Source organism: Passer montanus, unplaced genomic scaffold (assembly GCF_014805655.1).
Source record: "Passer montanus isolate IOZ18808 unplaced genomic scaffold, ASM1480565v1 scaffold143, whole genome shotgun sequence".
In the NCBI taxonomy this organism is placed as follows: Eukaryota; Metazoa; Chordata; class Aves; order Passeriformes; family Passeridae; genus Passer; species Passer montanus.
In genome coordinates this window covers 479,688-503,268 of record NW_024361275.1, presented here as the reverse complement: position 1 = coordinate 503,268, position 23,581 = coordinate 479,688, and the positions used below count along the sequence as shown (strand labels likewise).

At 47.3% G+C, this 23,581-nt stretch overlaps 1 protein-coding gene across 1 annotated transcript; it reads right to left on the bottom strand.

Moving 5' to 3' along the window:
• Positions 1-380: 380 nt before the first annotated feature.
• Positions 381-22,900, bottom strand: LOC120498243 (valosin containing protein). Its single transcript, XM_039700746.1, has 17 exons — positions 22,734-22,900; positions 17,903-18,014; positions 17,354-17,526; positions 15,457-15,599; positions 12,298-12,428; positions 10,477-10,608; positions 9,960-10,062; positions 8,102-8,235; positions 7,713-7,848; positions 6,611-6,723; positions 5,851-6,015; positions 5,621-5,743; positions 4,329-4,541; positions 2,727-3,035; positions 1,710-1,865; positions 1,230-1,384; positions 381-840 (listed from the first exon to the last, which is right to left on the bottom strand). Exons 1-17 carry the CDS (start codon positions 22,748-22,750, stop codon positions 735-737), a joined length of 2,421 nt encoding a protein of 806 aa, XP_039556680.1. The 5' UTR covers positions 22,751-22,900; the 3' UTR covers positions 381-734.
• Positions 22,901-23,581: the final 681 nt, after the last annotated feature.

Sequence of the window (23,581 nt, the reverse complement as noted above, 5' to 3'; positions counted from 1 at the left end):
CAGTGCTGTCACACTGTGCCACAACCCCAGAGACACCCCAAGTGCCCCTCATGCCTGGATGAGATGGGAATTCTTGGAGAGATCCTTTACTGCAAAGCCACAGCAGAAAGAGACCTGACAGCTCATGGCCAGCCTCAGAAGAGCCACAGCAGGTACCAGCTGCCAAGCTCTTCCTGCCAAGTCAGGGCTGGGCAGAGACACTGCCAAATCCATTTCTTCCATTAACAGAGCTAAGAGGTGTTAAGCATGAAGAGCAGCTCTGTCCACAGCAGGGGAACACACACACAGATGGGCTCTACTGGAGCAAGGAGTGCTCACACAGCACCAGACATGGGTTTAGGTAACGCCAGCACCACACAAACGAACTGTCAGGACCCTGCTAGAGTTTTGTGGGATTTTTATTAATTTTTTTTTATTATTTTTTGTGGGGTTTTATTTTTTTTTTAATACAGGCTAGCGTTGTACCCTTGCTAAAGCTGCTGATTCTGCCACATAAACTAGAACAGAAATTTCTCAGAAATTAAGTCAGTTCCCCTCCTTGTTAATTCACTGTCTGCCTCCCAACTGAACACCGCTCTGGATTTGTGTTTGCAGAAAACATTCCCTGTACAAAGTCTGACGTGCAGCTACACTGTTCTGACTGAGGAATGAAGAAGCCAAGAGTCCACTGAACATTGGATTTTTCCCTGTACAACGTGGCCTGATGTGGAGTTTGGTCCACTGGGGACAGCGAGTTAACCGTAGAGATCGTCGTCATTGTCTTCGCTGTACACGTTGCCCCCGCTGCCACCTCCTGTGCCTTGGCTGGGACCAGCGCCGCCCTGGTTGCCTGATGGGAACCTGCATGCAGCAGGACAGGAGAGAAGAGAAGCTGTTTAAAAGCCTCCTTGCAGCTCAATGCCATACCCTCCCTCTGTGCCAACCCCCATCGACAACTAAAATGGGCAAGAAGGAATGGGATGAAGCCTTAGGGAAGGTCTCATGGCTGCTGGCTGTCATCTGAGGTAAAGGAAAAAAGGGACTTCAGGTGTACCAACAGAGCAGCTACAACCAACCTGCAGCACAGTCTACACTTGCCATGCAGTGTCATGGTGTTCTGTGCTCAAGGCTGAATGGGAATGTGCAGTGCAAAAGAGGTTTGCTGCCCAGAACCCACCAGAAAGCTGCCCCAGTGCTGTGCTCGGGGGCTGGCTGAGCCACACTGCCCGGTCTTCACACCCCACAGGTACCTGAAGCTGCCAAAGCCACGGCTCTGCTGTAGGGTCTGTGCAAACATCTCATATTTCCTGATGTCGTTGTCACTGACAGAGCGGCGAGCAAAGCGCATGGCCTCCTCAAAGTGATCCCTGCGGATCTCAGGAACCGGATCATCCTCCTCCACCTCCTGCAGCAGGACAGAGGGGCCAGGTGAGCTGTGTGCCCAAGCTCCATGGGCCCACAGCTGCTCACAGCTTCCCCCCAGGTTAGGAGGCTCCCAACACTCTCCAAAGCGGGGGCTGGAGAGGTGTGCATGAGTCAGGGCTGCAGAAGGCACCTCCTGAGCAATGCTGACCATGAGGCATCCCAGGAGGGTCCTCAACCTCCCACAAGAAGAGAACAAAGTGCTCCAGCTCCACGCTCTGCACCAGAGCCCACTCATCCCCGAGGATGACAGAGGAACACATCACACCTCACGCATGTGGGTAGGGAGAGCTCGGTGTACCACTCACCATGGCAGAAGGGTTGGTTTGCCTCTCACGCTCTCGCCTGATCTCACTCTCGATGGATTCGCGGATGGCCAGTTTGCAGGCACGCTGGCAAATTTCTGTCAGGTCAGCCCCTGAGAAGCCGTTGGTCATCTTCGCCAGGAAATCCAGGTCAACATCCTAGAGAAGAATAAAAAAGGAAGAGAGGCCATCCTTTACACCTCATATCCTCAAGTGACAGAGAGGTGTCTTTACATCCCAGGGTATCAAGGTGCTGTCTTAACTATGGCCAATTTTGGAAAGATCAGCTGTTGAGATTCTTGTTTTCAGGAAAAGTTAACCACATACGAAAGCAGGCTACACTCCTCACACCCACCAAGAATCCACAAACTGGCTGTAAATGCCTCTGCACCTACAGATTTAGGGTATGACTTGCTCAGGTCTCAGCACGAGGAGTCAAGCAAAACACCATCAGACTGGAAATAGAGATGGGCAAAAGCAGACCAAGACAGCTGACCTCCTCCTCTACTCCCCCTCAGTTGAGAGGGCAGACAACTTACTGCTACCTCCTTTGAAACTAAGTAGGTAAGCTTGGCATAAAAAAGCTTGGGCTCCCACTTCATGTCTGTTTTTCTTTGATTAACTCTCAGCTGCACTATTGCCTCTTCCCAGGCAAGAGACACAGCTTTTGCCTATGACAGGGCTCAGCAACAACTCACTGTAACTGCTCCTCTTCAATTTATATTTTACACCCGTGTGTTCTATACTTTTTTTCCCCCAGAGTGCAAGAATCTTTTCCACCTCACCAAAATAGGCTTTTCTGATCCTGCACCACAAGCAGAACCCCATTATGTGACAAAGAGCTGCTGTGCCTGCAGACCAATTTCTGGCTTTGCTGATACCTAACCTCAGAGCTCCAGCTCCCTCTCCCATTCTACTACATGGATGAGGCTCCAGACCTCTGTGCTGTCCACAGCTTCTGAGAAACATAAGCAGCACACAGGAAACCCAAGCCAGTAGTAGTCAGGGTGCAGATTCTACCTTTGCAACTGGTGATTTCCTCAGGTTGGCTTTCAGGATTGCAACCCTGGACTTCTCGTCAGGCAGGGGGATGTAGATGAGCTGATCCAGGCGGCCGGGGCGCAGGATGGCTGGGTCAATGATGTCTGGCCTGTTGGTGGCACCGATGATGAAGACATTTTTCTTGGTGGACATGCCATCCATCTCAGTCAGGATCTGGTTGATGACACGATCTGCAGCGCCGCCGCCATCGCCGATATTCCCGCCTCGGGCCTTGGCAATGGAGTCCAGCTCATCAAAGAAGAGCACACATGGGGCTGCTTGGCGAGCCTGCAGAAAGCAGTGAGCACCATCATTACATGCTAATACTGCCCAACAAGGAGCACGCTGACTTCACACTAAGCCTTCCTCACCATTAACACAGCTCAGGAGTACCAGAAGCTCTTCACAAGCAGAACTTGAAAGAGCTGCTCCAGAGCAGTCTCTTACCACACAACCCCTCCATTAAATTCTCCTGAACAACTAGTTGGATTTCTCTGAAGTGGGAACATTGTGAACCAGGCAGAAATGCAGTAACTCCAATGCCTAGAGTGAAAAACTGAGCTGTTTTGCTGGACAAGAACCCTCCCTGCAACACCTTAAGATGTCAACTGGTTATACAGGCACTGAAGCAGGCAAGATATATCTAATGGAAAGGAGAAATCAAATTATTGTCTTCAGCTACCTAATGCAGTTATAGGGAGGTGGATTTTTATTCACAGTGTGCAGTGGATGGAGGAAAGACCCCAGGTACAAGGAGGTGCCTGCTGCAGCCCTCAGTCATGCACACCTCTCCAGCCTCTAGCCTGGAGGGTGTGGGAAGCCTCCTGACCTGGAGACACAGCTGTGAGCAGCTGAGAAAATCCCAGTAAGAAATAAAGAAAAAAAAATTGTTCACATTGAGAGCGCTCCAACACCAGCACACAGGCCCAGAGAGGTCAGGGATTCTCCACCCTTCACACATGCCCAGAAGTCAATGCACTGAGCTGATGAAATTTCAAAGTTACCTCCCTGCTCTGGACAAACAGCTGAACCGAACAGTCTCCGAGGTTCCCTCCCACCTAAATTTTTCTCCACTCTCCTGCCTACTTTTTTTTAGTAGCACCATCCCTCATCCAAGAGAAGGATTCACAGGATAATCCCTGTAGACACCTTCTGGGACAGGAGATGACACTGTGGGACAACTGAGCAGGAGTGAGCTCCTTTCTAAACTGTGTATATTGCAGGACAAGAACCCATAGGACATTCTGAAAATCTGTAGATGATTACAGTTAATGAGCTGTTAATCGAAGTTTCCAGTGGTGAGCAGCATATATGTGCCCTCCTAACCACAGCCTCCGCCAAAGGCACAGGGGAATTTATCACCCTCTGCTGACAGATGCAACTGCAGTCAGGGAAAAGAGTTTCAACAGCTACGTTGCTGAAGAGGATTAATTCCAACACCAGGAAAGAGCACCTTCTCTCAGTGCAAGTGGGGAAAACACAGAAGACACAAAAAAGAACCAGGAAGACAGATGCAGTGGAGACAAGGTTCTGGGGATACCTCAGCACAAAGACAGCACAGAGAGGAGGAGAAACACGTACCTTGTCAAAGATCTCGCGCACGTTGGCTTCAGACTCACCAAACCACATGGTGAGCAATTCTGGCCCCTTGATGGAAATGAAGTTTGCCTGGCATTCGTTGGCAATGGCTTTGGCCAGCAGTGTCTTACCACAGCCAGGTGGCCCATAGAAGAGAACCCCTTTTGATGGGGTCATGCCAAATTTGAGGAACTTGTCTGGGTGCTCCACAGGATACTGGAAGAGAAGAAAACAAAGACCTCCCATGATGAGTCACAACAGGCTACCTTGGAAGTACAGAATGCTTGTATGCATGTCAAGGGACCTTTAAAAGATCATCCAATCAAGACCTCTGCCACGGGAAGGGACATATTTCTCTGAGTCAGCTTTAGTTTTACCAGAAGCACACCTGAGATTAAACACAACATCCTGCCAGGTGCCACTGCAGTTTCTAAGTGGACACTGTCTTGGAAAGGTGCCTATAACAACCTATTTATCTCTAGAAACTAAGTACAGTTCAGTACCTTCCCAAGTACCAGTTTAGTACTTTCCAGCACACTTAACCTCAGCTTCACTCTGCCCTGCAGAAGCAAAATGGAACAGCTCATTACCTAACCTATTTGCTCTGCTCTCCAGAGACAGCAAGGTGCCTGATGTGAGCCTTTATCCTCAGCAACGAGGTCATATACAAGACAGGTGATGATTTTAACATCAGAAAATTTAGATTCTTTAGACTGAAAATTCAGATTCTTTTATTCACAGTCAGGAGGCTTCTACAGCGCCAGCTGAAAGCAAGAATGTATCCAGTCCAAAGTATGCCAGTGCAGACACCTGGAGTTTCCACAGATAATTTGCAATATCTTGTCATGTTCTTTCCTTTTGTAACGGGCTTCTCAATTACTTCTCACCTGTCCCTGTGCTAAGGCTGATGGGGAGCCCTACAGAAGCTCTCTGTATGAGCACCTTCATCCACTGCCTGGCAGATAAAGCTACCGTGTAGGATGATTCTCAGCAGTGGTCCCACTGCTGGTCTCCACTTAAGAGGCAGAACTGTGGCTGCTTCTGCATGTTGCACAACACCCACATAAAATGCCACTGCAGACTCAGCTCAGGAAAACATAATGCTGCTTCCCAGTGCCTTCCTCCCCAAGTTCATTAAGATGGAACAGCATGGTATTTACAGTCCATTACAAATAGATGCCATAAAGCCTCTACATTTATTCTGTTTGCAGCCCAAACAGGAAACTAAAAATATTCTAGATTTTATTATTATATTTTTTAGCAGGCTAAACAAAAAGTCTGTTGTAAAGCCTTACCTGTACAAGCTCCTGGAGTTCCCTCTTTACATCTTCTAGGCCACCAATATCTTCCCAGGTAACTTGTGGCACCTCCACCACAGTCTCCCGAAGAGCAGAAGGGTTGCTCTGGCTGAGAGCCCACTGTTGTTAGAAGAAATGGTATTATATTAATTCTAACATGTTACATTCTTTTGCTTCAGAGAAGCAATTAATTACAAGCAGAAGAACATGGAGCACTCCTGCATTACCCTGAAGTCATCCATGGTCACTGCCAGAGAGTTCATCACTTCAGCATCAATGGTTTCATCTTCTAGGTCTATGAGATCCATCTTCTTTCTGATTGCCTGAAGAGCAGCTTCTGAGCAAAGAGCAGCCAAGTCAGCACCAACATGGCCATGGGTCTCGTTTGCCACCTGAAAGCAGAGCACTGACCATGACTCACAGGGATACAAGCAAGGGCAACACGTGCTCTGGTCCCTCACTGGGAAGGGAGGAGAGCAACATGAGGGCTTTGCTGCACACTCAAGGCAAGTGCTAACACTCAGGTAAAGACACTGTGCCTTCTACTGCCTAGCAGAGATCCAATCTGCATCTGGAATTTAGAAAGGTAACCCTGAGGACTGCAGTTCTTCATTCAGGACAGAGATGACAGGAACCATCCAGCTTACAGGTGGCACAATGACACCACAATGCTCACACAGCGTGTGAGCTTTTTCAGGGCTGCTATATTTTTAAAGGCAATGACACAGCAAACAAACCCAGGACGACAGTGGCAAGGCACTTCCAGACTGGAATGATACATTTGTTTCACTTAGCCGTGCCATTCCTAACTAGTGAGTGAGGACTTTTGGTCACTGGTCAGAAGGCATCCCAGGAATTACCCATTCATACAGTTTCAGGCTGTCCTAATTGAGCCACTGCACTTGTAAAATCAAGCCTTAAGAATTTTTCCACTATGAAACAGAGCACTGGAAGTGAGACAAGCTTTCCTAATGGCACACTACTCACCTGCTCCAGATCCACATCATCGGCCAGTTTCATATTTTTTGTGTGGATCTGCAGGATCTCCAGGCGCCCGGTGGCATCGGGGATACCAATATCTACCTCTCTGTCAAAACGACCTGGGGAGTACAAGCACACGTTGAGCTGCTGATTCTGCACACCACAGGAGCTGCTGCCTTCCTCTGAATGAACAAAGTGATGTACTCCACAAAATACCAGAAAATGACAGAGTTTTGGGTTTGCCTGCAACATGTATCAGCACAGTAGAAGAGGCAGATCAATGGAGGGGGAAAGGTACCAGGCATTTAGGGAAAGTGAGACTAACAGTAGGACCTTGGGATTATACAGCACAAGAGGACTGAACATTTAGTTACTTTTTCTGAGCTACATTTTTGGGAAATAGGCTCTACTGAACCAACACACCATGAGACATTTTTGTTTATTTCTACCTTTGTGTCCTTGTTACAAGAGTCCAAAAATATTGAGACATTTTATTTTTTAGAACTTTCACAGCATTACCCAAGTGGTGAAACATACGAGGAAAACAGGGCATCACTGCAATATTCATTAAGATATGTACACCTCTATTTCTTTTCCAGCCACAGCTGTGCTTTCAAACAGCTCACTACACATTTAAGAGGCCAGTTTCCCCTGCACAGTTGATAGGTTTGCTATTACAGACTCTACCAACTGGTCACACACCAGACATTCATGTTTTGAATACCTGAGTCTCAGAAACTACTGTACTGTTCATTAATAAAAGAAACCCAAATCAGGTAATTCACAGCCTTCTGCAATCTAATGCATGAACATCCCCTTAGGCATTTCCTCCTTAAGTGTGTCCTGAAATAGCTTGACCTAATACAGGCTAGCACACTTTTCCCACTTCGAAGTATTATTTCTACACATTCACACCTAACATGGCACAGAAAACGACATCAAAGGCTGCAAGCCTGAAAAATAATTTCTAGCAAGGAGCTGGAAACAACTCAATAGTTTATGTAACACATGTTCAGCACGACTTTCTGCTCCATCCTTACGGGGCCCCTGAAGCATGGCCTGTCACAAAGTGAGTGACACACAGGGAAGAGAGGGCTGGGGCGGTTACCGAATCGCCGGAGCGCGGGGTCGATGCTGTTGGGTCTGTTGGTGGCTGCCATCACAATCACGTGTGCCCTCTGCTTCAGCCCGTCCATGAGGGTCAGCAGCTGAGACACGATGCGACGTTCCACCTCCCCGTGTGTCTGTGGGGACAGAAAGCAGCGCTGACACCAGCAGCTCTACAAGGAGCACGGCAGCCGGCACTGCATGGGAGCGGCAGATACAGCAGCCACAAGATGGTAACAAATATCCTGAACTGTATCTAACCCTCCTGGTGCCCAACTGAATTCAGGTGTTAAATAAATGCTGCTTTACTCTGCAGTGAAATGCAGAGACTCATGCCAGCTGCTACCAAAAAAAGTACATGCTAATTTACCTCCTACAGGTTCTCTTTACCTTCTCTCTCTTAGGAGCAATGGCATCCAATTCATCAATGAAGATGATGGCAGGAGCATTCTTCTCTGCTTCTTCAAAGGCTTTCCTCAGGTTGCTCTCAGACTCACCAGCCAACTTGCTCATGATCTCAGGACCTAAAAAACAGCAACGCTGTGCCACTCAGAAGAGAGGCAGCTAGCCCCAAAAACACGCAGCTGAATATTTTTAGTACAACATCCACATGGGACAAGCTATATTTCAAGCCAAAGCAAATACTATCAATCAAATTCACTAAATCTGCAGCTGAAAGGCAAGACCAGCATGCAGAATTAGTTTCTATCATTATTTTGGTGTTTCCAGTTTACTCTAAGAGAATGCAGCACTAGACAATGAGCGACCTTTAGCTGCCTCTTTCCTTACCCTATTTCACACTTGGTGAGCTTCTCTGTAATGTGCCACCACACACAGTTAATGCCAGTCCTAGCTTGCAAGAGAAGCAATCAAATTATAAGGTGATGAATTACCAGGATAGGGAAGGAAAAAGCTCTATGAAGCCATCTTTAGCTTACTTTACACATGTATACATTTACCTCTGTATCATCTTATAAACTAGTTTAAAAAAGTAAAAAAAACCAACCATAAACAAAAAAAACCCACAACCCCCATCTCCTCTCAAAGGTTAAATACAAAACTGAAGTGTGTAAGCACACTGGTCCCAAATGGATGGACAGCATTCCCCTGACATCTACAACTGCTGAACACTAGTGCAGGTTTAGAGATTTATTCTGTTTTACAGATTTTGCTATCATGCTGATGGCAGTGGTAAGGAAGAAAAAATATGCTTCTGAAGGATCCAAGAAAAATAAACCTGGCCCTCGGGCAGAGACAGCTGCCAGCTGCAGAGACACAGGTGTGGGCAGGTGCTCTGAGTACTTTATTACAGGTAACTCACCAGTTCTTATCAGCTCCATCTGCAGCACTGCCTGCAGCTCCAGATTGGGGCCAGCAGGCAGCGAAAGCATGGCTAACTCTGACAGCGTTATTTTTATTATGCAATAGATTCACAAGCATCTAAAGAAACGGCTGGTCCATTAGCATTCAGTGACAGCTTCCACACACTTGAGGAAGTATATGACGGGGTGACATGTGGCTAAAATTAGCCCATTTACATTCACTCTCTTGAGATAAAAGCAAGTCCCTAATCCTACTGCCGGTCAATGCTGTGCTGTGTTATACTGTCCTTTGCCTTCACTGTCACATGATTGAAACTGCAGAAGAAAAGCTGCATTCCTTCAGTAAAAACGCCCTCTTATTCCAGCACCAATTAAAATGGAACAGAAAAGCAGTGTGGAAAATTCAGAATCAGTCCTTACTAGGTATCAATTAGTAGCCACCTCAACAGCTGCAGGTGAGACTTAACAATAGGAGCTCTGTCACTTGTAGCTAAGTCCAAAGGATCTCATTAGAGTTTTCAGGGAGGTTCCTTCCAAATAGTATACTGTGAAACAAAAGAGGTCTTTGTGCTTTACTTGAGGGGAAAGAGGAACCCACAGCAGCAGCTTCTTTTCTGAATGGAACATGGTGGGAGCAAAGCCAGAAGCCCTGTCAGTTCTGCCTTCACCAACAGAAACGGACAGACAGACACCAAATCCCTGTGCCTCAGCACAATCTTCCAATCACTCTGCTACAACACAGTCGAGCTTCAGGGAAGTGCCACTACAGATACTTCCACACAAACGGCTTCCAAGTATCCCCAGAAGTATGAAAGAGGTAAGGAAGGATGTCAGGGCGACAGTGTGGCTCTACAAGCCCTGTTAACACCACTTCTTACCAAAAGAGCACACAGCAGACCTGGGGCCAAAGCAGCCACAAAACTTACCGTTGATCAGGAAGAAGAAAGCCCCTGTTTCATTGGCCACCGCTCGGGCAATCAGTGTTTTACCAGTGCCAGGAGGACCATACAGCAGGATCCCACGTGGAGGCTGAGGACAAAGGCAAGGGACCCAGGTTGGGAGTATAAGACTGCTTTAGCAGATTCACAATGAATTTGTAAGCATTTGATAATGCCAGTCTGAAATTGTGATGCAAACTCATGCGACAGCTGCCATGTCAGCACTGCTATCAACACCCTTTACTACTTCACACAACACACAACAAAAACCCTGCCAGTAACTGGCAGCGCTGATTCAAAGCATCACTCTGCTTTACAAGCTGCCAGTGTTTCACTCTGTGTCCAGAACACGTAAGCAAATACCTTCCAAAGACTAACATTAAAAAAAAAACAAAAACCCACACCACAAATTATTTATTCCCTTCTCCAATACCTCCTAAATCTCCGTCATGGAGAGACATCTCCCAGGGCAAGCCCACTTATCCACCTGCATGTGGGGACATACCTTCACCCCTATGGCCTTGAAGAGAGCCGGGTGTCGGAGGGGAAGCTCCACCATCTCCTTGATTTGAGCCAGCTGCTTCCGGCAGCCACCAATGTCATCATAGCCCACTTCATTCAGCGATTCCTCTTCATCCTACCCGGGAGGAAATACACCAAACATCTCAGTGAAAACAATAGCTCAACAACCCCTCCCAGTCTACAGAAGCCAGGAATATGGCTTTTTAGACATTTCTTGCCTGTCTTGAGATTCTCACTTTCAAGTCTTCCTGATGTCTTCTATAATTGTTTCTTAGCTCTGTCTTCCCAGACATATAAAGAGAATTGCCTGCACGTACTCAGACTTCACTGAAGCCCACCCTCTGGAATGACAGCCTCTGCTGCCAGGTTCCCTACAGACTCTAACACAGAACAAGCTCTGTGACTCTTTGATGGGGCTAATGGAAGTAACAAGAGACAATGTCAGTATAAAATATACTTACTCCTTAGAGTAAATGCTATCTAACTATTTGGCATATTCTAACTGCCAGTTAGTTACTCAGATGCAGTGTTACCTTTTGAGAATCTCTTCAATTAGCAGCGAATGTTAAGGTCCAGACATGGATAAGATCAGTTGCAACCAACTCTTCCCTTACAGTATCCATCCATTTACCTGTCCAAACCTCAACTGGCCTCAGTTATTTAGGCCACACTAAAATAATAACAGCCTAGAATGTCGGAGAGGCTCAGTTCAAGTCCCACTTACTTCAAGCAGGTCACTCAGGGGCTGGACTTAACAAGCACTGAAGGTCTCAATTTTGGAGATTTCTGCCATCTCTGGGCTCTGCTCCAGGATTGGGGGAAACATTTTTCCAAGTATCTACTGGGAATTTCCCTTGATCCAGCTTATATTAGTGCAGCCTGTCATGTTCCTGGGCACAGCTGTCAGAAGAAGCCTAGTCATCTATCCCTTCCTATCAGGCAGTTGCCAGTAGGCCCTTGCCTCTCCTTCTCTAGGCTGCATTATCCCATGATCCCAGTCCTTCCTCCTTCATTCTTGACCACCAGGTCCTCATAATTTTTGTGGCCTCGGCTGAACTTACTCCTGTTTATCTCTGCTGTGGCCTGAAGAGGCCAAGCGGGATGCATGGAATGCCCAGGTGCAGTCTCACAAGGGTCACAGAGGTGTTTTAGAAGGCAGCTTACAACAAACCAGCACTCACGCTATTTGCAGGCAGAAAAAGGTACTTATTCAATGAAGTATGCACCCACCTCAGCTCATCTCCTTCATGTTTCCTACTCTGTACAGTAAGGTCACCAAAACCTGTCAGACAAGCCCCTCAGGCAGCCACAAGGTTGCAACACTCAAGGCTAGACACCTTAATGAACTGGGGAATTTTTATTTTTTTCAATGTAAACCATTTGAGGATTTCAAGTTTCTCTCGGGAAAAGCACCCATTACTTTCTTTTCACGTGGCACGAAATTTAGCACCATTGTAAGCTCTCTCTGCTATGGATCAAGGGAACACTGGAATCAAAGGATGCATCCAAGCACAGTGTGAAATATCTGGAAGCAGATGCAGAACAGCTGCTGCCAAAGCATGGCATCTCATCAGCAAACCTACCCCCTGGTGCTTTCAGCATATGAGGAAGACACTGGAAGTACCTTTCTCTGACTACCTTCAGAGCAGCACATCTCCTGAAACCAGAGTTTCTGACCATTACATTCAGTAGATAAAATGTCAAAAAAGGAACTGCAAACACTGTTGCCCTCAAGCACTGCCCAGAAACAGGCTTTGGACAGAGGAGATCCAGCAGGAGAAGCACATGGCAGGGCTCTGCTCACCTCCCGTTTGATGGGCTCTCCCTCACAATGGATCACTGTGTCCGGAGCCACTATGCAGTACGGGCTTGGATCTGTCTCCACCACTTTGAACTCCACTGCACGCATCCCTCCACGCACCAGGAAGATGTCACCTGAAAAACCCCACACGTCAGTGGCCTGTTGCAACCCACATCTGTAAAATGTCGACCCCCATACAACCAGCAGCCCCACATTATGACATTTATAACACCGCTATGCATGCTAAACTCAAGAGCTGCATCCACTGCAAAAGCCTGAGCATTGTTTCAGTTCTCAAATTTCATCCAGTAAAAACCAGCAAACGATAGAAAAGAATACCCTGCCTAAATACAAAACTCAAAGGCAAGAAATCACTTTTTTTTTCCATTCAGTTTCAATTTAACATTTTTAGAACAGGCAAAAAGCCCTAACTCTACAAAAATTCATTTTGGATTTACTGAAACTAGTTGATACTAGCTATAACTGTTTGTCTCCAGAAGCAGAATAATACAGAACACTGCACTGTGACTCCTGGCTGCACTGGGCTGCAGACCCTGGATAACTTCAACTTGTGCCTATAGTGTACTTTCATCCATGGTACATCAGGAGTATTATGAACACAACCCCAAAAGTGTGCTTGGTTTTCTACTCATCCCCCCAATTATTCCTTAAATTACTCCAAATAAGTGAATTTAGTGAGGGTGCCAGCTGGTATACATGTCCTGGTTCATCTGGGACAGAGTTCACTTTCTCCCCAGTAGCTGGTTTGGTGCTGTGGTTTGGATTCAGTAGAGAATAACACTGATAACACACTGATGTTTCAGCTGCTCTCAGCAGTGTTTACCCCAACTCAAGCCCTGCTCAGTTTCCCGGTCTCTGGCAGGGAGCACAAGAAACCAGGAGGGGGCATGGCCAGGAGAGCTGAGCCACACTGCCCAAAGGGATATTCCATGCCACAGAACACCATGGCCAGGGCATGAACTGTGGGGATTTCACTGGGAGACATCACACGCCGATGAGGGACAGACTGGGCATCAATTAGCAGGTGGTGAGCAACTGTCTCAGGTGTCATGCAACACCTGTCTTTTTAGGTTTCATCCTGTCTTTTCCATTACTACTATTACTATCACTATTTTTTACTTTGTTTCAATCACAAAAATGTTCTTAACTCACAAGTTTCTCCTTTTTCCTGATCTGCTCCCCATCCCATGGCCAGGTGGTGAATGAGTAGCTGATATTTAATCACATACTGGGATCAAAGGACAACAGTCCTTGGCAGCCAGCACAGGGAAAAAGGGTTGGCATAACAACAGATCTGAGCAGAACATGTTAAGCCGAATTTGTTATAAGCATTCAGTATATAATGGTAGCTGGTGACAGTGTTTATTTGTGCTTGTTCTCAGGGTGTGTTTTTAACACCTCACTCGGTGTAGGTGTCCCCTGTGGGGAGGTTTATTGTCCTTGCTGCCTGGGCTAACGTGATCTTTGTGCTGTTCTTTGCAGTAGAGGCTTATGACGAGATGGAACCGCTGGTCCTGAGACGAATCTGAGGAGTGAACTGAGCACTGCCATCGGCCCTGTGCTTCGGGAGCCATCCACTGGGAACCACTGGTAACTGCACCTCTCCCACATCTCCCTCTCGACATCTTCCTTCCTGATCTCTTCAGAGATCAGGCTCATCATAGTAGCATTTGAGCATTTTAAAGATTTTTAATATCCTTTCAATACAACTGAAGCCAGGCTGGTGCTTATCACAGAATTTCCCGAGTTGGAAGGGATTCACTGAATCCAACTCCTGGTCCTGCACAGGACAGGCCCAAGGATCACACCATGTGCCTGAGGGTATTGTCCAAATGCTTCTGGAATTCTGGTAAGCTTGGTGCTGTGAAACAGCATGTTGCTGAATGTGATTCAGGTAATTTACAGTTAATATTTTAAGAACATGACCCACAGAGGAAAGTGTTCAGGCCAGTGACTACCTAAAACATTTTGTCATTTCACTCCTGAACAAGTGTAGAATCCTAAAAAACTAGTAAATATGTGCATAAAGGTGTGCTGTCATGCTGGCAGTTCCAGAGAGACAAATCACTGCAATGTGCTGGGACCTGGCCCAGTACACTGGAAGCCTGTTTCATATAATTCCATACTCTAAGAGGAAAAAAAGGTATTTGGACCTGATGACAAAACATCAGGCACTGAGGCTACTCCACTCCCAGGGACAGGCAAAGCATGGTTTGCAGAGGGTGTGTTGCATCCCCCATCATACAAGAGCCATGGAAAACCAAATGATACAATGGACTGCTCATGACTACATGGAGAGCAAAGCCTGGAGGAACAAGCAAACTTTGGGACACACATTTAGCAAAAGCCACGTGGTGACTGCCCCTCCCCAACCAACACTTCTACATGCTGTAGAAGGAGACAAAGCTCCTGCAGTGCACATAAAAATATGCTGGGATAAACGGTCTGGATCACTGCTGACTTAGGCAAAGGCAAACCCACACATGGTTCCGCTTTTCCACACATTGTTCTGCTTTTCCTCAAGGACCCGTGTGCACTTTGTGGGTGATATGGGAGGATAGAAAAGCCCAGTGTATGGGTCAAGGTGATTTGATTTTAGGTGAGAGTAGGAAATTAACTAAATTTCATTATGCTGATTGTTACGTTATGATCACTTCTATGGCAGCTATATGCATATCACCACATTCAGCACCTCACAGCAGCCCACTCCACTACTCCAGATGTGGAGATCTGAACCTGAGTCCCTTTCAATTACCACATTAATGAAGCATGGACTATGATGAAACTGGATAAGCACAATAATTGATTAATATGCAGGCAATTCACCAATTACACCACATAGTAGCAACTTAGTTTAATGAGATTTTCTCCCAAGTTCCACCTGAGCCTCTCTGGTGTTCTCCCATCTCATATAGCTAAAAAAAATGCAGGAGAACTACCAAATTACTCTGCCAGACAGCAGCAGCCATCACTCCTTAAGATTATGGAAAATTTTAAATCACCACTAGCAAAATCTCATCCTACTGATGCTGGTCTAATGCCTCATGGAGATCTGTGCAAGTTTCTAGAAATTCTCTGTACTTAGTCTCAAGGGTAGCTCACACTTGCAGCCATGAGGACTTCAGTGACAGGCATTATTACCTTTCCTGATAGGTCTGTAAGCTTCCAAGAAGTAGGGCTTGAGATAGACCTCAAAGAGATTCCCCGTGATCCCTTCTACTGTGTCATCAATTGGGAGCACGTGGATACGCTTGCCGTATTTCACATCTGGGCAAGGCTGGATGCTGCAGAAGAAAACTCCAGTTAGTGCTGGACTTACACCTCAGTGTTACACCTGGACAAGAAAAGACATGCCCCTTGCCAGGAAAGAACATCCAAAGATCATCAAAAGCCTCGGTGAGACTTCCTACCCACACAGAAATATTTCAGTGCTGACAAGACAAAATCATCCCCACCAAGAGCTAGTCTTCACAGCACACACTTACCTTCACTCCTTTCAGCCCTGTCCAAGACTACTGGAGAGTTTAATAGCTTCCTCCTACCCTACTGCAGACCCCTTTACCACATTCACACATCTCTAACATAGCCTAAAGACCTGTGAGAGTCATGAGGTAGCTTTTATTTCAGCAAGCTACTGGAGAAGCAGCTGCAAGGAAAAGAGAGTTGGGGAAAACACTTTCTTCCCTCCTCTCTCTCACTACAGTGCCCTAAGTCCCTGTTGCTGACAAAACTAATTCCAAGCAAAAGCTCTCACAGTACCAACCAGGGGGAAACCTTTGCAGCCACGTGTAGGTCAGTCTCAATTTGTGAGGGCTGATGAGTAGGTTAAAGGCTGAAAGCTCTTTCCCCTTTTAAATATGTGCTACAGTTATTATTTTGCAATGTAGCACAACAGCCTACTGTAGCAACAGCTCAAAGTATCCAGCTGTGGCAGAAACTGGCTTCACCAGCTAAGAAAAGCCATGGAACTGCAGCTGAGCACACAGCACAGCTTTTCATAAGTGATATCTGACTTTTATTAGAGACTCCTAACAAATTTTTTTACTACATGCATTAGAGAGGACATAGCAAAAGGGTAAAAGACAAGAGAGACTGTCCCAGAAGGAAAATATTTGACACACCACAATCAGGAAGTGTTTGCATATTAATCTGGATTTTGGCAGAAACCTGGACACGGTAACATTATAAGCAGTTAAACATTGGCAAGAAAATCTTTGAGGGCGAGCGAGTGAAAATTCCCTGACCTCGCAATGAATCAAGACAATTGGTAACACGTTTGGGAAGCTGAGAATCACTACAGACACAGTGCTAACAGAGGAGAGGAGAGCATGGGCTGTCACACTAGAAGAGACTTCAACAGGAATCCCACATCAGGTTAAAGTAAGAATTCATCTCTACTTTAAATGCAAAGACAAAAAGCACCCTTCTGAACCAATTACAGCAGTGTTTAAAACTTGCATTTTTAGAGGTAGAGGGATGGGTGGAACAGACTCATTTCTCTCATCTACTAAATTTGTATGAAACTCATTTTATATTTAAAAATTAATACAGGTACCACTTCAGAAAGTCTAGTGTCAGAACCAGGCTCTCATTTTCTAGAGACAATGCTCAGAAGGAGGAGAAGCTGTTAGCCCTCCCTAATTTAGACCTGCAAACTACCATTTTTATGTTCAGAAAATGCTCATGTGCTACCATTCTACCCACTCCCATCACAGAATGGGACCTGTCTCCTGTAACCAGAGATACATAAGGTCCTTGCAATTAAAATAATTTTATGATTCTACTTCCCACAAGTGCTGCACAACAAAATCACTGCAACATTTTTTAAGCATTCCTAATTCAATAATGATTTTTACAACAAAAATCAGGAGTATAAACATCCTTGGGGCGTTTTTAATCTTGTTACTTGTCTATTCCTCTTTTCTCTGGCATTCATTTCTAACAGGTTTTAACTTGTTTTTGCAATAAGGCAGCTCAGACACTACGAGATAATGTGTGATGCTGCTGATGTCTTCCCCAGGTAACACTGTGTCCTCACCTGATCACGTCACCCAGGCGCACTCTCAGGTTGTTGCGAACAACCCTGTTCATGCGGATCTTCTCATCTGAGCAGGTATCATCTGACAGAACAATGCAGACTGCTTCTCTCCTCTTCTTTCCTTTGAGCAGGACAGTGTCTCCTCTGAACAGCTGCAGTTCGTCCATCTTTGCCTGTGAACAGCAAAGTGTCAGAACAAGCTTTTGAAAAAGCAGGAATTCAAGTATTTGAAGGAGAGTTATTTGACCTTGGAAATTACATCTCAGAAGTGATATACTAAATCCACAGGACAGAGACTCTTACTACAGTAGTCTAGAGCCAATGCTGAAACCAGAGGAAGGGCACAAGCTCAACCGAATCCAACAAACTGACACTCAAAAAGCATTTTATCAAGGAGAAGTGTCAGGAAGCAAGACAGCCCTCCCTCAGTGGTAACAGCTGTAGCTTCTGACGCAAACACTTGTACTCATGTTGCAAAGTTACATTTCAAGTTAACAGACAGCAACAGCTTGCAAATTACCAGATTAAATGCTTCTACAGCTGACGCACCTGGGACAGTGACACAACACTGTTGTCTTCATTGATGGCTTCGTCAACAATTAACCGATTGGGCCTGTTCTTCTGCTTCAGAATAGCAGTTGATAAGTCATCGGCTTTAGAGCTGGGAGAGAAAACATATCTCATGAGCCTGAATGACACTGGCCCTGCCCAGCCACCCCTGGGTTTCATCTCCACTTTCTAAAAGTTTCTTTGTTGTCTTGTCTTTTTTAAACTCTACTTGTTTGTCGCACAAAGGAGAACATTACTTCCCAGGGACCAGTTGCAGGAGTTCAAGGGAGGACGTTTTCTGTCAGTAAATGTAACTACGAGCTTCCAATGAATACAGCTATGAAGCTATCTATGAAAAGACGTGGTCAGTGAGATCTTGCTGACTGTAAGATGTTTTGCCTCAATGAATTAGTCAGACTCATCTGAAATCACATGTAACTGCTGCCAACAAAACAAAAGTTCAAGTCTATTTGGTGTCAAATCCCAGATAAATAGCGGCATTAAAGGACAATGCTGTGGCAACCCTGATAGGAAGAGTTGTAAGAGTTTAGCCTGTCAATGCCTGTTTGTTAAACCCAGCAAGTTGTAGAAATATTCAAGTGCTCATAGAAAATGATTTTGTGCTGGGGGTTTTTAGCCATTTTCCATAACTTCACAAAAGTCACTGCAGCTCTGGCCTATAATGTCACAAGAAATACAAGAGATAATTCACTTCCCTTGACAAACTGGAGCAAGTAAAAGATCAAGGAAATGGAGGAAGGGCAGATTAACTGTTCGCCTTCAGGACCTAATACAGCAAGTAATTCACTCTATGACAGAATATGAATTGGAACCAACTTATTCTGGAGGAGCTCTTGGAAGCTGTACATTAGCCCCCCACTACAGAGGTAGGGTGCTGTAGCCTTCCCCAGTGGGCTGACTACTTTCTCCAAGTGTGGCTCTGCCAATGTCCAAGGTCAGAAGAGAAAATGTAGAAGAGAAGAGCAAACATGCATAGTCTGACACGATTGTGAAAGAAAATAAAGAAAAACAAAGTCTTCCTCTGACCTAAGCAAGCAGCAAGCACTGGCTTTGTGGACAATGGCAGCAGCCGTAACTTTGGCTCCATCTCACCCTTTCAGAGACAGAACGATGAGAAGAAACCAATCCTTGAGTGGAAATGGCAGCACTTGGCACTTTCACTGCATTTTTAAGAGTCCATCAGAGAAGGGTGACATACCTATGGTGTGATGTTACCCAGGTCCCTCTCCACCTCAAGACAGAGGCTTTTCCAAGACAGGCTATGCAGTGCTGGCTCCCTTCTCTGCCACGTAAAAGGGGAAACAATACCAAGCAAGCCTGTGAAAGCAGCCAGCCTGCTTTCAAAAAGGTTTTCAAGCTTCCCTTTAAACACTGGTATCACAGGAAACATGTTGCAAACCACAGGCAATATTATTTTAAGTGAACAAAAGTTGTAAAAGATTTTATTTCCTGGACTGCCAGCACTATTGAAAATTACCTTTTTCCTCTCTTTATTAAAGAGTCCAAGAAGCAAGACACTGCAGATCTATTGTATGAGCAAAAAAGAACACAATAAAAGCTGCTGGATAAATCCTGGAAAGGGCTCATGAATTCCACAATCAATCTAAAAATGTGGTATTGTTGCGAGTCCTAAAAAGCTTGAAATTTCCAGGAAAACTGGGAGAGCAATAAGTAAACTGAACAAATACATTATCAGGGCAGATTATGGTTAAACAGTGCATAAAAACCAACAACCTACTTGGTAAGGACTTTGTCTCCTCTTTAGCTCCTGGACACTGGAAACTAACCCAGCACACAGATTTCAAGATTTCAGCTAAGGGACACCAGGAGACACAATACTCATTATTTGGGTTATCCAGAGTGTGACTGTAACTCCTCCCTCTGCACACAAAATGCAGATCCCAAGGCCTTTTGATAAGAAACCACTGCCAGACTTTGGCTATGTGAAATGCTGCTGAAACTGTCTGTCCCTTGGGGTGCAGGGACTGCTACCACAGCCAAAAAACTAGCCTGGGACACCAGATCAAAAACAAACAGTAGAGGAACTGGTTAACAATTGGAAGCTTTTCAAGGAACACTCTACACAAAACAAAAGCTGCAAAAAACTGGAGAGAAAGTTTGGATAGCACCTGACACACAGCAGTGCAGAAAAACACAGCAAGAACCCACTTGGTTCTGCTAAATAAGAGAAAAAAGTTTTAGTATGGAAGAACTGAACCTACACTTCCCTAAGAACTGAGGGCTGGATCAATATCAGATGCATTTAAGAGTGATCAAAAAGGACTGGAGCCATTAAAAATGGAATAAAAGTGCACAAGAAAGAGCATCCAGGGAGCTAAATGCGCAGGGCCAGCTTCAGTGCTCTGACCCCACGGGTCTGCAGAGGAAAAAACAAAGCTGCTACAAAATTACACGTCACCTAGGCACGGAAATGATGTTATTTCTCCTGCAGACATGGGTGAGGTTTAGACAGACAAGCACTACCCATCTTTCAGCAGCCATTTACAATATTGCTACCACCCCTATTTGCCCTCACTGCCTCTCTCCAGGGGTTCCTCATGCTGCAGGTGAAATAACAGGGCAAAAGAGACTGTGCACCTCAGTCACACTCAGACAAACCCCAAGATTTGTGGGGAGGAGAGCACAAACAAAATACCCAGCAGGAAAGCCTAAGGTGTGGGTTGTGACTCTCTCCTGCCAGGAAACTTTGGGAAAGGCCAGGGACAGAAAGCTAACCCAGGTAATTTTTGAATCTCCCTGATGAGCTCCTGGTAGAGACAGCCTGGTGGAAACCCTCCACATCACCTCGGTGACCTCCCCAGTTTGTCAGCTCCCTCACACGCTTTCCCTTTCTTTCCCTGACTTAACAAAGAGACAAACAGAACACAAAACGTAGCTTCAGAGCTGTTTTGGAATTAAAAGGTAATTCAATGTCTGTATTAAGCTGCTCCTAGACAGAGGCCAGAAGTGAGGACACAATCACCAGCACAGCAAATGGCCAAGCTTGCACATAAAGTGCAAGACATCTATAGAGCTGAAGCTAATATGTATTAGCCCTAAAGGCCAGCCATTAACAGGTTCCCTCAGCCTCCTTTTCCCTGTCAGTAAAGCAGCTCAACAGCCTCATTTCACACATGGGAGGACCAGGGGGACTTTCTACAGCTTACAGAATCACAGAATAATCCGAGCTAGAAGGGACACATCAGGATTACCAACCAACTCCTGGCCCTGCACAGGACAGCCCCGACAATCACACCAAGTACCCGAGATCATTGTCCGAATGATTCCTGAACTCTGCCAGGCTTGGTGCTGTGACCACTTCCCTGGGGAGCCTGTTCCAGTCACTGACCACCTTCAGGATAAACCTTTTCCTGATATCCAGCCGCAGCCTCCCCTGGCACAGCTTCATGGACTTAATTACACCAGTCGGTGGCTTCCCTCTGTGTCAGAGCTTCCCTGGTTCAACAGCTGATAGTGCCCAGAGGCACCACAGGGCAGGGCATGAAGAACAAGGGCAGGAAGTCGTTACCAACCAGTGATCCTTCTGACAATGATAACCAACCTCCAAAGCCCCCGCTAAAGTAAGGAAACAAGCTCTTCCTTCGAGTCCGTGCCAAAAATGAGGAAAAAGCCACTTCCCAGAGAGATTCCAGCTGCAGTACCGAAAGTGAAATCAGCCACGTCTTCTGCACACTGCAGTGACTTTTCACCACCATGCTTGTGAAATCACTCCCCAGATAAAACCCGTGAGCAATTTCCTACCAATCTGAACATCTGACTTACAGCTAAACCGCTTTTCCCAGGTAGGTATTAAAGGAAAAAACATAAAGCCACAAAGCATTTTTATCCCCAAGTGAAGTATCTGAAGTATCTGCGGTGACTACAGACACTGAAGCAAGAGAACCCAGGGGTGAGTTTAGACACATTGTGGAGAAGCCAAGTTTTCAACACTGTTTCAGACAGGCTGGGAGAGGAAAACGGGGATCCCTTCAGAAACCACACTCCCTTAGCTTTTGGAATGCTCCTTGCCATGCTGAGGCTCGCTTCAGCAAGATGGCTGCCAGCAGCTGTGACAAAAAATGGCATCTAAAAAGTAACTGTGTTCCAGCTGCTAACTAACTTTTCCTGCTTCCCGCGTGGGTGAGAAAAACTTTGCTGAAGTAGAAATCCCTTTTTGAAAACACGGTTAACCTCGCCCAGCTGCACAAGTGGGGTCTGGGAATGTCCCTTCCAGGGCAGGCACGGGATGCCTGGCACACTTTGCTGGAACTGACCCCTCAGGGCCAAGCAGCTTCGGACTCCAGGAGGTGTTAAAAAAAAAAGAAAACATACTCAAAGAACACCAAAATACACTAAACTGGACCAAAAGTGCCTCTAGGGAAGTCAAAAAGCCACTTTGGGTATTTCTGGGTTGGGAAAATTTATTTTTGGGTTCTATTTCACTCCGCTCAAAATGCACGTGGGGCTGCGTGCGGAGACTGCTGCTCACTCCTGGGGAGCACGGCAGACGATCCTCAGCCTGAAACCGAGCAGAGCCAGCAGGAGCGAGCCAAGACACCCGAGACGGAAACAGCGCCGATGGCCTCGGCCATGCCCGCCACAACATGTCTGCCTGGGCCAGCGCCGAGTGCCTCGCCAGCCGCGGCTGCAGGGCCGCTGCGAGCACAAGGAGCCCGGGCCGGGCGCAGAAAACAAAGCGCTCCGCGGCCGCGGGCCCCCGCGGGCCGCCCCGGGTGAGGCGGGCAGGCCGGAGCGGGCCCAGGCCGCGGCGGGGCCTAGGCCGCGGGGAGGCGGCGGGGCCCGCACTTACTCGGATCCCGAGGCCATGGCGCTGCGGGGAGGGGGAGAGGGGCGGCGGACGGCGGCTCCTCGGGGCGGGCGGGGAGTCCGGAGGGTCGCGGGGGTCGCGGGCGGCGGGCGGAGGGTTCGGGGCGTCCGCGCTGCTTGAGCCTCAGCGCCGACTCATCGGCGAGGGGAGCCCCGCCCACGCCGCCTCGCCTGCCTAGCAACAGCGTGCGCTGGCCAATCGGAAATTCCGGCCGGCCGCGGTCTCGGCCAATGGGAGAGAGAGAAAAAAAAGACCGAGGGCTCCGCCTGAGCCGCGCCCCTCTGTGCGCCCTGGCCAATCGTCACCAGCCAGGCGCCACTTCCTGCAGCCAATCGCAGCGCGGCCCTCCCTTCGAGCGACAGCTGCCGCGCGGCCAATGGCGAAGAGCCACCGACGGGAACATGCGGGAGGGAAGTCCCGCCTCCACAGCCGCCGCTGATTGGGCGGCTCCGCAGAGCAGGACCAATGGGGAGGGGCGTGGCGCGCGCGCGCGCCTCTTCCCGCCACTGGCGGCGGCCTCGTTCCCGCTCGGGGTGAGGGAATGGCCGCGGCCTCAGCGAGGGGCCGGGCCCGCCCTGCCGGGCCATCCGCTGCCATCCGCTGCCATCCGCTGCCATCCTCTCTCCTGCCCGGCCTGGCCTTCCCCTGCCCCGCCCGCCCCGGCCCGGTCCTGCCCGGCCGCTCACAGCCCCAGCCAGCCCGGCCTCGAACGCTCCCAGTGAGCCAGGGGCAGCCGCAGCTTCTTTGGGCAACCCGTGCCGGCCCTCAGCACCCTCACAGGGAAAAATTGCTCCCTGGTACCGCATCTCACCGTGTCCTCTGCTAGTTTG